Below are 14,641 nucleotides of genomic sequence, written 5' to 3' on the forward strand. Positions count from 1 at the left end.
AAAAAAAAAAAAAAAAAAAAAAAAAAAAAATCAAACACACAAAAAAAAACCAATCAATACGGTTTCTAATATCAAACAAGTTAAAGTTACTAAAAATCAAACCCTAAACCCAGAATTTTTCTTTTCTTTTCGAATTCAATCATCGTTATAACTCAAAAAAAAAACACATCATCAGATCTTAGTTTTTTTTTTTTAAACTTGATCAAGATCGAATCATCAGTCGGAGGAAAAATTAAAAAAAAGAAAAACTAATTCACAGATTCGATTATTCCAAAAGAGGGATGAGATCTTCAACAAAGGGGAAAAAAGAAATAAACGGAAGAATGGGAAAAATCGAGGAAACTCCAAAAATAGAAATGATNCAACACCTTCTTTGCTCTTGTCCTGCTCCTTGAGACGTTTAAGCCTCATCTTGTCCCTCCACATCCTCCTCTCCAACTCATCCACATCGATCTCATCATCGGTGTAGTCGTCTTCAACGATAGAATCGGGTTCAGCTTGTGGAGGANAACATCAAGTAATCTAATTAGATCAAGTAAAAACCATCGATCTACTAAACCCCCATGGATAAAAAATAATCATCGGTAGTATAAAACAACAACTCTAATAGATTGAAGAAGCGTGTAGTAGTAAGTACCTGGGATAGAAATGAACAGCCGAAGAATTAAATACGAAGAAGAAGAAAAAGGTCTCTGCCTTTTTTTTTTTTGTTTTTCTATGGTGATGGGAAGAAGAAAGAGAANGAGAAGAAATCCATGTTTCCACACATTCCCATCTCGTTAAACATCATCGTGTCGTCACTCTTCTTCACAATAAAAGTACCAAAGCCAAAATTGACCTGAAATTATATATAAAAAAAAAAAATTAAACACACAAAAACAAAAACCAATCAGTACGTTTTCTATATCAATACAAGTAACTAAAATCAAACCCTAAACCCAGATTTTTTTTTTTTTAATTTAGAAAGGGGCTTTTCGAATTCAATCACCGTTGTAACTAAAAAAACACATCATCAGATCTTAGTTTTTTTTCAAACTTGATCAAAATCGAATCATCAATAGGAGGGAAAATTGAATTAAAAAAAAAAACTAATTCACAGATTCGATTACTCCAAAAGAGGGATGAGATCTTCAACATCGGGAAACAAAAAAAAAAAAAACGGAAGAATGGGAAAAATCGAGGAAACCCCAAAAATAGAAATGATCATGAACAGCATAATAATAATAATAAGAAGAAGAAAGATAAAAATTAAATTCTGAATATAATTTCAAATAGACCAACGATATATAACAACAACAACAACATCAACTAATCTAATTAGATCGAGTAATCTCAAGTAAAACCATCGATCTACTAAAACCCCCCGGGGAAAAAAAAAGAATACATCTCATCTTAATCATCAGTAGTATCAACGAAACAACTCTAATATATTGAAGAAGCGTGTAATAGTAGTAGTACCTGGGAGAGAAATGAACAGCAGAAGAATAAGATGAAGAACAAAAAGGTCTCTTTTGTCTATGGTGATGGGAGAAAGAAAGAGAAAATAGTAAACCCTAATTTCATCACCCAAAACAAAAAAAAGTTGAGAAGAGAGACGGGAGATGAGGAAGAGGAGGAAGAAGGAAGAAGAAGAAAAGTCGACGAAAGATCACGTGGGTAGAAAGCGACTTTTGTTTAATCGCGTTTCTTTGCGTTTCCTTTGTTTTTTTTTTTTTTTTGTGGAGTCTCTCTGTAGATCAGGAAGACGATAGTACTACACTTATATATATATTTTTAATTTTTACATAAATTTAAGAGATATCATTTATTATTTTATTTTCTTAATTAAATAAAATAATAACAAAGCGCCTTTTGGCACTACTCTCACTACTCTTCGTTTTATTTTATTTTACGCGGTATGTATTTAATTGTTTCTTACACGTATATTCTTTATTGCCCGCGATACTCTTACTTTTTTTTTTTTTTTACGTTATTTCTTTGGCGGCTTTTTTTCTTTTATTTTTATTTTTCACTTGGAATAATAAAACAAATTAGGTCCATTATCCATCCATACCTCCTCATTAAAACGGGGGTTGAAGAAATGAGCTTTTTTTTACATCATGTTATTACAAGTAGAGAAAAAGTTTTCGTCATCATCGACAACTATTATCGATTACGACAAATCTTGTATTCTCAAGAGTCTAAAAAAATACTATAAGAAATTACAATATTTTAAAAGTTTTCGTGCTTCTTCGTTTTTTTTTTTTTTATCACGTTCTTCCGACATATTTGTTGAAACTAACCAAACCAAAGAGTGTTAAATTTTTTGTCTTTTTTTTTGCATTTTTTAAGTGTTCTTACAATATTAAATCCCAAATACAAAAAATTGACTAAAACTCGCTGAAGTGTAATGATATTGCAAATGTTTTCCTTTTACAAGATGAGCCTGAAGACGAAAGTTGGACTATGAAGATCAATGAAGTTGGTCTTGTTGGTATCCAAGTGTTGGAGATATATGTTTTCTCTCGGTTCTTCACTTACTCCACTTTGTGTTGCATACTCTAATGCCATCTCGTAGTCCACCTGCAAACCCCCCACCACAAATATTCAGCAACATAAACAAAAAAATGATGCACTAGGACCTTAAGATGAGGGTGTGACTGGTGCAAAAACAAAAACCTGTTCTACATGCTCAGCAAGCTTCTCTGTCAATATTTCTTTTGTGATTATATCTTTAGACACTTTTTCAATTATAACTTTGTCTTCCTCTCCGTAACTCTTTTTTTTTTTCTTATGTTCTTCTGTCATTTGCTTTAAAACCTCGTACACTGCCCCTGTTGCATCCGGGATGTATCTGCAACCATTTCCGGTTTTCAGGTTTGTAACAAATAGTCTTGTGTTTTTCAGGTAACTGAATTTCTTGTGTTTTTTTTTTTTACCTGCTCAAACTGCGTTTCCGCTCTTGCTGTTCACGGGCTTGTAGTCTCTTTACTATTTTGGATTTCAGTTGGACGCAGCATTGTTGTATTGCAGACTTCATAGAAAAATATAAGCCAAACGTTAGATTTAATAAGATGTTTGTACAATGTCGAAAAGTCGTTCTTGATGTTACCTTGACTGCAGTTGCTATCTCACTGATGTCATCTCCTATGTACTCTTTCCCTGTCCCTTTGAAAGGAATTTTTGTACTCACTATGCTCACAAATACTCCTATTTTGTCTTGCGTCTGGTTGATCTTATAACTATTCCAACTGCAAAGTTTTCCAATACCTATTAATAAAAATAGGTTGGAAAACGATACCAACTACAATGATATACCTAGTTATATAGCAAGCTAACAAGAAATCTCACTTGATTCTCTTTAAGGCCGTCCTGGTGACAACATCACCTCCTTGTTCAAAGAGGAGTGGAATACGGTTTGCAAAACGAAATATGTTGATCCCCTATCATTTCAGTTCCAGCGATTCCCAAAGGAATTTATTATTAGATAGTAGAAGGGTGAGATCAAGAGATAATAACAGAATCATGTCAAGAAGATCACTCGTATTCATAGCTTAAGATAAAGAGCAGCAGATATGATCCATGCTCAAATTTTAGCTCACTTATGTGGCAACATGTTAGAACGAACTTAAAGTTAGGGGAACTCTCTTTTGACTGTGTTTGCAAGGTTTGCTGAATAAAATTAAAAACAAAAGGAGGATAGTGACTTGCCTGTTTCACATCTCGTCCACCCACACTAACACCAGCTTCAACAATGAAAGGATGACCTTCAAAGACCTGAGCACTGAACAGAGTTTCCAGGAAGAAGTCAACACTTAAAAAAACAAAGCTCAGATTAAATGACAAAGAATGTAAAGCTTGCCAGATGAGATTACTACATAACTAGTATAGCACTCCATATATAAATCAGATGTATTTGCAGAAAAGAGGGTAGCAGTGACGTTCAACCTGCCTGAATACGTTGCCACCATGTCTGGATGCAGCTCCTTGATAATCCCTAGGCGAAGATTGTATTCTCCTGCCGGACTAAGACACTAAAGGAGAAAACCGCAGTGTAATTAGAGCTAATTTTTGCTATAATCCAGATGCTCTAACAAAATTAAACTTTTATACAAGCCTCAAAAGAGATATAGGTAAGCAGTTCCACATGAACAGTAAAAAAAGCAGCTGCTTACATTACCACTAGGGTCGTCGAACTTAGCTTGGCGGAATAGCTGATGTATGCGTACCATTTGCTGAGATGTTACAGATTTGACAGCCATGCTAGGGCTGAAATCAGGTCCCATTTCCCCTGTAAGAAAGAAAACAAGAATAATCATGACTAAAGGGTTAATTTTCTTAAAATGAAAACCAACAAACTAGAGCAGAAATTGCCATTCAAAATCAACAAACATTACATCTAAATCCGTCTAATTTATCAGGACATGTGATACAGAATTTCTTAAAATGAACTGCAACAGGAATATCAATCAACTTCAGACATGTATAACTAATGAGATCGAAGTCAGAATTACCAATTAATCGTGTTGCAAGGGTTTTATTAATATTCACAAATTCATTCTGAAGAAACTGCAGAAGGGTCTTTTTGGCTGTGTCTGTAATAAGGCGCTTGATAAGCAGCAAGTCAACTGAAGAAGGATGGTGCTTTGTCTCGATAGGAATAGGAGGCATCACATCAGTTCTTCGAGTAAATTTAATAATGACATTTTTCCTACATTAAAAGAAAATTAAATAACTTGTTAATGCTGCACATAAACAGAAAGAGCTAAGTGACAGAGCAGTAAAAAAATGAGATAAAGATCATACTCTGGTGTCTCTGATATAAATCTAAACAGAAACTGTGCATAAGGAGTAATAACAGCCATTTGGCGCATATAGTGCAAGATCTTTGACTGGAAAAACAAATAGATAAAATGTGTTAGACAACTGTGCATGCAAATATCTTAAGAACGCTTAAGAAATAAGACACAGAAAAAGAATGATCTAAACCCCGTACTCTGTATGTTGTCCAGTTTCCTTCTATTACCACCTGTATTTCGGCACCATGCCACTTCTCTTTGTTTCCCTTCTTTTCGTGCAGATGAATATGAGGAATGTTCCTGAAAAATTCAACCATATCAAGACCATTATTTGACGCCGAGCTAAATGAGAAGTTTTGCACGAGGTTTAATAAATTTATGCCATTCATGGCTTTTATCATGAAAAGACTTGGAAAGACCAAAGGATTCATGGCTATTATTCAAATGCAGAAACATAAAAAGTTAAATTGATATTCGCTCTGGAGAAGCTGTTCATGTATTCAATTGGGTACCTGTGAATATCAATATCCAGTCTGCAGAAAGTAACATAGTTTTGGCTTTTCATAGATGAAGAGATCTCTATGGGGAGGCCTGTACTCATTTTGGACCAAATTAAGGCCTGCACCACGAAAATTTAGAGAAATTAAGAGTTAAACAGGTTCTCTGGGAAACATATAGATACGAACATATGTTATGAGAACAATAACAAAAGACCAGTTGACAATCAACGACAACAGTTCAGATCCTCCTAAAGATCCATGCACGACATTTCAATAAGATATGAATTCCACTTGTAAGCCTAGGAACGAGCCATCTTCCTATTTTGGTCATAGAATGCTGAATGCTACAAATTTGAAATTGATAAACCACTTCAGCATTTTACGCAGTTTTACAGGCTTATCTCAGATATGAAACATGCCATATAAAAGTCAAAATACGAAAAACAAAAGAATAAGAGCCTGAAATTTAGACTTGATAAGAGAGCTACCATCTTTGCGCCCAGACCAAACTTCCCACGTGTTTGCTTCAGTCCATACTTCGTCCCGGATAAAACTGTCATCAGGACAATTTGTAAATTTAGCCTCTAGATAAAAGCCAGATTATAAGGTTGATACACCAGGCTAAATCAATAGAGGAATTAGGTTGATACCTCTCCCAAACATATTTGGAATGTCATCATGTGGCATCCCCTTACCATTATCCTACATTACGATCAACCCAAGTCATGACTCAAAAAATGCTTAAGAACGTAATTAAGGATCTGCAGCTATTTATACATATACTTCACATTGCACAGGAAAAATTCAGTAGAATCAAACAAATAGTATTCAAACCCTCACCTTACATGTCACCTTGTAGTATGATGCTTCCCCACGGGCCTTTAAAACCTTTGAGACTCCAGGCTCTTTGTTTTTCTTTCCCGATGCCAAATTTTTGGCTTGTATCTCACTGACACGAGCTTCTTTTGCTAACCTTTTCTACATAGGAGGAAACAACTACAAGAATCAGAAACAAATCCATGAACATGAGAGCAGTAAAACTTCCTTGAACATTAAAACAAAGCTGCTTAAAAGCACAATGATTTATCCAGAAAGAAGATGAGAGCAATAAAACAGATTCATGTACCTCACGGGCCTTCTCTGTCTCATAGTCATCATAGAGCTGTGTGTCAACACGTTCCCGATCAATAAGACCAATCATGGAATTAAACTTAGATTTTACAATCTCTTCGCTTCAAAAAACAAAAGAAAACAAGGACAGTCAAGTCAGTGAATCTACACTTTCTCCTACCACAACCAACATATCGGATTAGCAAGAAGTATTATAGTGTTTAGGCCCAAAGTAAGGAAACGTACATAGTTACTTCAACCTCAGGGAGCTCTGAAATAGACTCTGCAGAATCAAGAGCATTTTCAACAAGCTCTCTAACTGTAGTATAAAGCGACTTCCCTGGCTGAAAAAAAAACCACAATTCAACACCCACTTATCAGATACTTCAAACTTTGCTGAGATTGAATTAGAGACTAGTAACTAGAATTGAAACCACAATTCAACACCCATTCATATTTTTTTTTTCCGAAACACTAGCATAAGAAGATCCATCGTTTGAATTGAAACCAAACAAATCGAGAACTCACATTATCAAATCCAGCAATATTCTTGTTCTCCGCGAAAAACTCAGCTGGAGATTCTGCAAATTCACGAATTAAACCAAAAGAAATATTTATTCAGCTCAATTACACCATCGGGAACACTCAATTAAACTTGAAATAGTGAAGAAGATACAAAGATCATCATCATTACTTTGCTTGAGTTTGCTTTCGTTGCTGCTGTTCTTAGTGTTCTTCGAGCTTCCCTTCTTCGTTTCAGCTACATCATCCCCCGCCATGACAAAGTATTGAAACAACAACAATAATACTGAAAAATTCGAGAAAGATCAACCTAATCTATTCAAACTCAACACTAACTCCAAAAATAAATCAAAGCAGGATCTACTAGGGCTTTATGAAGAAGGTTGGGATTGGGAAGTTAAGAGAACTCGATCGATATGAGAGGGAGATTGGTTGCTGGGGGCATATCGGTCTTTTTCATCCAGCGTTTGCGATTGAACAAGGCTAGCGGTTGAGTCAAGATCGCGATTGGATTAAGCGTTTTATTTGTTTGTTGTGTGACAAGAAAGAAGCAGTAACAGTTTCAGTTTGGATCCNAAAAAAAAAAAAAAAAAAAAAAAAAAAACAAAGGACCCTTAAACGAGAAAGCAAAAAATGGTGAATCCTTGTCCTGGAATTGCTATTCTCGGAGCTGGGATCTTCGTCAAAACGCAATACATTCCACGTTTGGCTGAGATCTCCGATCTCCTCGTCCTGAAAGCGATTTGGAGCCGTACTGAGGTACCATTTTTTTAATCCTTTTGCTGCCATTTGTTAAAAAGAGTGTACTTTTATGGTGGTTCGATCGATGGGCTTGATTTGGTGGTGAAGGAATCTGCGAAAGGAGCTGTGGAGATAGCAAGAAAGCATTTTCCTGATGTGAAGTGCAAATGGGGAGATGAGGGTCTGAATGAGATTATTGAAGATAGTTCAATTGTTGGTGTTGCTGTTGTTGTAGCTGCAGAAACCATGGTATCATCTTTATTCCTAGTGTCTTCACTGATAGGTTTAAGAATCTAGTTGTAACAATGCATAGGATTTTGTTGAACTTAAAATTATCATGCTTTAGGTTGAAATGTCACTGAAGATGCTCAAGGCAGGAAAGCATGTCCTTCAAGGTGAGTCTCCAACTTCATTAATCCTAAAAGACTGCAATTTTAGCTGCCATGAACAATCTATAACTATCCGCCTTTTGTTACTATTGTTTAAAATGTGAATTAAATTTTGGAACTTTTTGCTATTATGGATGTCTTCGCCTTACCATTGCTAAACGAAACCATGTTATGACCGTCTTATTTCCTCAATAACAATGTTGTTGCTTCTTGGAAATAAATTCTAAGTTTAAAACACTGAAGTTATTTCCTCTTTTTTGATCTGTATGTTGCTGTCCTGGATCGGTCTGCAGAGAAGCCAGCTGCTGCTTGTAAGTTGATCACTCCTCTTGTTTAAACTAGCTTGGCATGTTTTTTAAGTTCCATCTCTTATTAAACGTGATACGTGTAGGATTACTCTGGCCTAGGGTCATTTTTTCCTGTTGAGCATGACCTATTTAACATAAAACTATGATCTTCCTGATTATGCCACTCTACAGTGGAGATGAATTGATTTAAGTTCCATTTAATGGAAAACTATAATCTTCCTGATTATGCCATTCTAAAGTTCAGATGAAACGATTTTTTCCTATTGGTTTAAACCTTTTTTGTTGCAGCAATCAGTGAGATAGAAACTGCAATGTCAAGCTACAGAGAGATTTCAGCTGATTCCCCATGCCGTCCTATCTGGGCTGTGGCTGAAAATTATCGTTTTGAGCCAGCTTTTGTTGAGGTAAATGTTACTTATTATCTTCTTGGCACTTATGGTTCAGCAAGTAATATCGTGCTTGAAAATTGAAATATCTCATGGTTACTTTGGGCAGTTAAAGAAACTGATGGTAGAAATTGGGGATATGATGAACGTCCAACTTATTATTGAGGGATCAATGAACAGTTCTAATCCTTATTTCTCAAGCTCGTGGAGGCGAAATTTGAGTGTACGTAATACATCCTATTTCGTTACATATATCTCTATCACCCATTTATATCTCCAAGAAACTAAGTTATCTGTCAATATTTACTGTAAGCTCTACTTTTGCAGGGTGGTTTCATCTTGGATATGGGTGTGCATTTCATTGCAGGGTTAAGAATGGTACCGTATAAATCCATTAACTAATATTCTTTTCCGATATCTTGCAAGTGTGATGTTGTTATTTGTTTGTCATGAACAGCTTGTCGGATGTGAGGTAACATCAGTCTCAGCCGCCACTTCCCATGTGGATAAGACTTTACCTGGACCAGACAATATAACATCAAACTTGTAAGTGTAGCTACACTAAGCCCTGTCTCTTAGCACACTGAATACTCTAAACCAGGACAATTCTTTGCTCCATAGTCAGCTCGAGAATGGATGCTCTGGGGTTTTTGTTATGGTTGTGTCTTCAAGATCTCCAAAGGCATGTAGTAAGAATTGGATGTTCTGCTTTCGACAGCGCTAATAACCATAGTTTTTTCTCACATAACTTATACTTTTTAGATATTATGGAGAGTCGTAGGACTAAAGGGTACTGTTCAACTAGAGCGTGGAGTCGAAGGTGGCCGACATGGTTACATGGTTTGTCTACTTTAACATGTTGCCAACTGAAATATTCAGATTTTGCTTGAAACTACTCAACTCAAATGGCTATGATCTTCTGAGCTTTCCAGGCCACGATTTACGGAGAAGGAGGGACATCAAGGACCATTTTTTACCCGTTTAGCGGAGTGACCGAAGAACTAAAAGCATTCTTCAATGATATTTCAGAGACTTCAAAGGTAATCCTAGAATCTTAGCCTTGAATGCAGGAACTCAAAACATGAATATTTTGAAACCTAAAATCTCCAATGGATTTGTTGCAGGAGCAAGAGCCTCGTCTATCATACGTCGAAGGTGCTCGTGACGTTGCAGTTCTTGAAGCAATGCTCGAGTCTGGTGAAAAAAATGGAGCCGTAGTCACTGTCACCAAATTCTAGCCTTGAACCTTTTTTTGTTTATGAACCATTAATAAGTACGATGTAGACAACAAGAGGCCGCTAAAGCTTTGTTGGAATAAAAAATGTTACCTTTCAACATAAAAATGCAAACTCTATCATATTCATTTTATAACCAATCCTTTATTATCCCCAGACTTATGCATTCTCGGGGTTTTGTTCTAAAGCTTTTAATAATTACAATAAGAATTGCAAACAGATTAAAAGCCTATATAACCCATCATCTAAGTCAAGGCATCAAACGCACATGAATAACTTATAAACTAAAACAGAAGAAACACTCCATGGACGGGCTGAGATGGATTCAGTTCAAAGCATGTGCTCAAATCCTCCTCCACCTTGATGTGTTGGGACTCGACCAACTCCAACATTGTGAACCAACTGTTGCAGCCACCTCCTTGCGATTTGATCCTCCTGAAACGACATATACCCAAGTTTTCAACTAAATCATCTCTTACACCAACAATCTCTTACACCAACAAGCTCAAAACTCTTAAAGAGTCAAAAAAATGAAACTTACGCGAAGACAATTGCTAAAGGTTCCATCTCGTAGAGAGTCAGGGAGACAACTTCCGAGGGCAGCACAAGCCCTAAGTAAAACACAAACTCGAGTATTAAGAAGCCAAGCACATGAAAATATATGAAAACTCATCTCTGATCGAGATAAACCAACCTTGGGTTGTCTGATAAACGAAGATAGCAACGAATGATATGCTTCAAAAGGCGGGGTGAAGGCTGCTCCACAAGTGACTGAACCATATTGCCCAAAACTCGACCAACTGCAAAAAACCTCTCTGCTGTTGTGCAAATGTAATCCATCCCCACATCATCCAACAAGATCTTTTGAACTATGAACGTTGCAACCTGTCAATAATATATCATGTAAATTAGTAAACTAGACATTGCACAATTCCACTGTAGACACAATCTAACTTGTAAGAACTAGATTCATGAATTTATTTAATCCAAGCCTAGAAAATATAAGTAATACGTTGTTCAGAATTTTGGCTACAGTATTCATACAGTTTAGAAAAACAGTGACACGAAGAATTGAGACGGTTTCGGTAGAGACTGTCAAAGGTTAAGATTTGAGTTATTAATATGAACAATTTTAAAACGCCAAAAGTTGAACACATTATAACCGCAGACATAATAAATACATCTCAGAAGAATATATAACTGACCAAAATATTAAATTAAGTTAAAAGGCTCACAGTTTTTGACAGCTCACTCCCCATCTCCATGGTGCGGAGGCACAGAGGGATAATTTCAGTTGAAAGAAGGAAGCTAATGACCTCTGTATCATCAACCTGGTTCAAAAAGTGAAATAAGGATCTCAATGACTTTTAGTATTTCATACACTACTAACTAGCAAAAAAAAGGAATATAAATTATCCACAGTATCATTTAATTAGAAACCAAGACCATTTACACATCTTTCAGCAAAACCTCAGAACAGAAGGGAAACAAGCGACAGCAAAGGGGCCAGATGGTTTACCTTCACAAGTGCACCAATGACACCTAAGCTAGTAAGCCGCAAGTACTCAAAAGGCCTTGACTTACTCGTTGTGTTAAGGAATGGATAAAGGTACAATGGGATGTGGGCTGTGTATAGGAACGAAAACGGCATAACAATTAATACATCAGTTGTAAGTACTTCATGAAATAAATTGAAACCATAAAAGGTATATACAATAAAAGGATAACCACCACTCAGTAGCATAAAACAGACAAGATGATATGATAGACATCCTCAATCGCACATAGCATTATATTATAGGCAAGCTAGCCTGATGGAAAGAACAAGAACATTACCCTTGAGAAACAACATTCTGGTGTCAGGATGAGATGCTACGCACTGCAGAGTACAACAGCCAGAAACAGAAGAGTATCAGGAACTTGATGGATTCAGCAAAAATATGAACATGCAATCAAACATCCTAAATAAGAAGTAGAAATTTCCATGCAAACCTGAAGAAGGGCAAGTGAGTTGCAAACACGGTTGGACTGAGCAGGAGTCAGATTTGGAGGTGCAAGCACAGAGTAGATTGATACTATCTCCTGCAAGCAAAATAGAAGAGACCAGTCAAATCATACCGACACTAACAAGAAATAAATAGCATCTGGATATAAATGAATCATTTGCAATCAATAGACTCATCAATTTTCAACAAGAAAGAAAAAAACATTTAAATAACTGGATATAACCGAAACAGATGCATTCAAGTCATACCTGCAACAAGGCAGCAATGGTACCAAAGGAGTTCCACAAGAGAGGAGCCAGATCCTGAAACAATTCTCGCTTCTACAAGAGAAACAGCAACAACAAGTCAGATATACACAAAATCGTCGACAGCAAAAAAGATTCGACCTTTTTCAGGTTTCATGCATAACCAAGTTCCCAAACTCACATACGAAAAGCAAAACAAAAACACTCAATTCATTTTTTCATAAGAAAGATTCCCAACTTGGAAATTTTTTTCACTTGTGTAACCCTAGCTCTCTCTCGTTGACGAATCGGGCAGAGAAAACGACAGCCTATAAACAAGGAAGATAACATGAGAGAGATTTAAAATTAGGAGAAACCTTGGAAAGCTCGAGAAGAGCATTCTCTCTGAGTTCAGGATTGCTTAGATCGAGTACCAACTGCTCCGCGGAAGCCAAATTCCGATCTTTGTTCGCCGGAGCACCGGTAGGATTCTGGGCAGAGGTGCTTGGACCGCCGAAAGGTGTGCCCATAGAGAGAGATGGAGGTAGATTCGCCATTGTCCAGAGTTGTTGTTGGCTCTCTCCTTCGTTTTCAAGGATTTCAAGTTTGCTCTCTTTTGTTCTCTCTTTCTGTATCTAATTATAGAGTTGGCAATTACGCCCCTTTCTTCCTTTTATGCTGTAACTCTGCCTTCTTTTTTTTTTTTTTTTTTTTAATTTTTGTTTTGACACAAGTTTCAAATATTATTGTAACTTTGTGAAAACCATTTTTGTTTTTTACTCTCATGGTTTTTAAATGATTTATATATTTTTTTTGTATAACTTGTATAATGAAGAAGAATCTGAGGGTTAGAAGACCTAAAATATTATACTTGATGAGAGCTAGACCTATTTTGGGTTTAAAGTGTTTTGAACCAAATTTTCCTCAAAAAAACTGCTAAATTTTGAATAACCTCGAATTTTATTTAAATTATTAACTGAATAATAGAAACGTTAGATTAAGTTAAGTTTATTTTAAATAAAGTTCATGTTTAATAACATTATATTTGAGAGGAATATCTATAACTCGTCACTTGAATAACTTTTTCTTTTGCTAAAGATTGTCAATTAAATAACATGAGATTTCTTGAATTTTTTTTTGCTATGTCTTTAAAATTTATGATTGTCTTAAATGCCACATATGAGTATCAACTTAAAAATCAGTTCAAACGGTTCGATACGCACAATGCAATGCATTGACTACTATTTTGATTTTTTGTAAATAATATTACTTTTAGAACGCAAACAAAATCAGTTGAAACGGTTCGAAACGCACAATGCAAAGCATTGATTACTATTTTGAATTTTTGTAAATAATATTACTTTTAGAACGTAAACAAAATTAGTTGAAACAGTTCGAAACGCACAATGCAAAGCATTGACTACTATTTTGAATTTTTGTAAATAATATTATTTTTAGAACGTAAACAAAATTAGTTGAAACGGTTTGAAATGCACAATGCAATGCATATTTTTGGACCCTTTTCACACTAAATTTTTTTCTTTTTTTTGTCCCCTTTGTTGAAGGATTTTTTCTTAATTTTGGGTTGGTCCCTTGGCTTTGCCCCTCCTGCCATCCCTATGAGCCGGGCCTGAGCATAATGCATTAACTATATTTTGAATTTTTGTAAATAATATTACTTTTAGAAAACGTAAACAATTTTTTTTTTTTTTTTTTTTTTAAGAAACCGAATATTCTTTTATTCCTCACACACAGATTGGAACACACCTGAATGGTGCATCAACATCACACACACACATTCAACACAAACATGACGAAATTAAAGACAACAAACCAAACTGGAAACAAAGTAAACAAGGATACATAGACAAAAAGAGAGATAGTAAGGTAGTGAAACAATAATAATCTGCTGATTCCGAGGGGAACCGAAGCTTGCCAAAGGATCGAAGTTGCCCAAACGAGGGATAATAAAAGACACATCAAGCTTGTCTTCATCAACCTTCATGCAATCTTCATCGCTCCATTCATTACGCAATCCTCATCATCATATCATCATCACCATATAGAATTATAGATAATTGATACTGATAATAATGATGATGATCATTCAGACAACACCCACAAATAAACACAATTTCTTGATCATAATAATCTCCAAGAGATTTATACTTCTTACCTTTTGTGAGCACTCTTTGTGTTTGGGGCCATCCCCTAAAGAGAAACTTGAACCTCTCATAGCCCTTTCTTGGTGAGGTCTTCTTATCGATTCAGAAGGTTCTTCAGCTTCATTTTTTTTTTTTTTTTTGAAAAAAAAAACCCTAACGGGCTGGGCCGAGGCCTTACACATTTCTCATCCAAATACAAAACGGAAAAAAAAGAAGAGTTTGCCGGATTCAGTCATGAAGCTCGGATCCTGTGTGATCTCACGGAAAGCAGAGAGAT

At 35.8% G+C, this 14,641-nt stretch overlaps 4 protein-coding genes across 4 annotated transcripts in view; 1 reads left to right on the top strand and 3 right to left on the bottom strand.

Moving 5' to 3' along the window:
- Window positions 1-1,734, bottom strand: part of LOC104785730 (protein ETHYLENE INSENSITIVE 3) — a 5,390-nt gene extending 3,656 nt beyond the window's left edge. The window contains exons 1-2 of the mRNA XM_010511006.2: window positions 1,459-1,734; window positions 758-838 (exon numbers count right to left, since the gene is read on the bottom strand). Coding sequence (XP_010509308.1) covers window positions 758-790 — 33 coding nt within the window. The 5' untranslated portion in view covers window positions 791-838; window positions 1,459-1,734. The remainder of the gene's footprint in view (window positions 1-757; window positions 839-1,458) is intronic.
- Window positions 2,292-7,450, bottom strand: LOC104785762 (DNA topoisomerase 6 subunit B-like). Its single transcript, XM_010511031.2, has 19 exons — window positions 7,083-7,450; window positions 6,917-6,969; window positions 6,635-6,732; window positions 6,405-6,510; window positions 6,119-6,256; window positions 5,929-5,980; window positions 5,767-5,831; window positions 5,291-5,397; window positions 4,976-5,078; window positions 4,786-4,871; window positions 4,494-4,690; window positions 4,155-4,270; window positions 3,928-4,013; window positions 3,691-3,763; window positions 3,331-3,422; window positions 3,092-3,230; window positions 2,919-3,013; window positions 2,659-2,833; window positions 2,292-2,562 (listed from the first exon to the last, which is right to left on the bottom strand). Exons 1-19 carry the CDS (start codon window positions 7,165-7,167, stop codon window positions 2,413-2,415), a joined length of 2,016 nt encoding a protein of 671 aa, XP_010509333.1. The 5' UTR covers window positions 7,168-7,450; the 3' UTR covers window positions 2,292-2,412.
- LOC104785781 (glucose-fructose oxidoreductase domain-containing protein 1) lies at window positions 7,544-10,109 on the top strand. The gene is made up of 12 exons (XM_010511054.2): window positions 7,544-7,669; window positions 7,760-7,900; window positions 7,998-8,046; window positions 8,334-8,351; window positions 8,637-8,752; window positions 8,844-8,957; window positions 9,062-9,112; window positions 9,192-9,280; window positions 9,356-9,416; window positions 9,497-9,574; window positions 9,667-9,774; window positions 9,859-10,109. Exons 1-12 carry the CDS (start codon window positions 7,544-7,546, stop codon window positions 9,970-9,972), a joined length of 1,065 nt encoding a protein of 354 aa, XP_010509356.1. The 3' UTR covers window positions 9,973-10,109.
- Window positions 10,076-12,847, bottom strand: LOC104785772 (cell differentiation protein RCD1 homolog). The gene is made up of 9 exons (XM_010511043.2): window positions 12,577-12,847; window positions 12,224-12,295; window positions 11,962-12,051; window positions 11,806-11,848; window positions 11,489-11,595; window positions 11,205-11,300; window positions 10,664-10,854; window positions 10,511-10,580; window positions 10,076-10,404 (listed from the first exon to the last, which is right to left on the bottom strand). The coding sequence occupies exons 1-9, from the start codon at window positions 12,754-12,756 to the stop codon at window positions 10,300-10,302; spliced, it is 954 nt and encodes a 317-aa protein (XP_010509345.1). The 5' UTR covers window positions 12,757-12,847; the 3' UTR covers window positions 10,076-10,299.

The sequence above is a fragment of the Camelina sativa genome, chromosome 1, assembly GCF_000633955.1.
Source record: "Camelina sativa cultivar DH55 chromosome 1, Cs, whole genome shotgun sequence".
Lineage (NCBI taxonomy): Eukaryota > Viridiplantae > Streptophyta > Magnoliopsida > Brassicales > Brassicaceae > Camelina > Camelina sativa.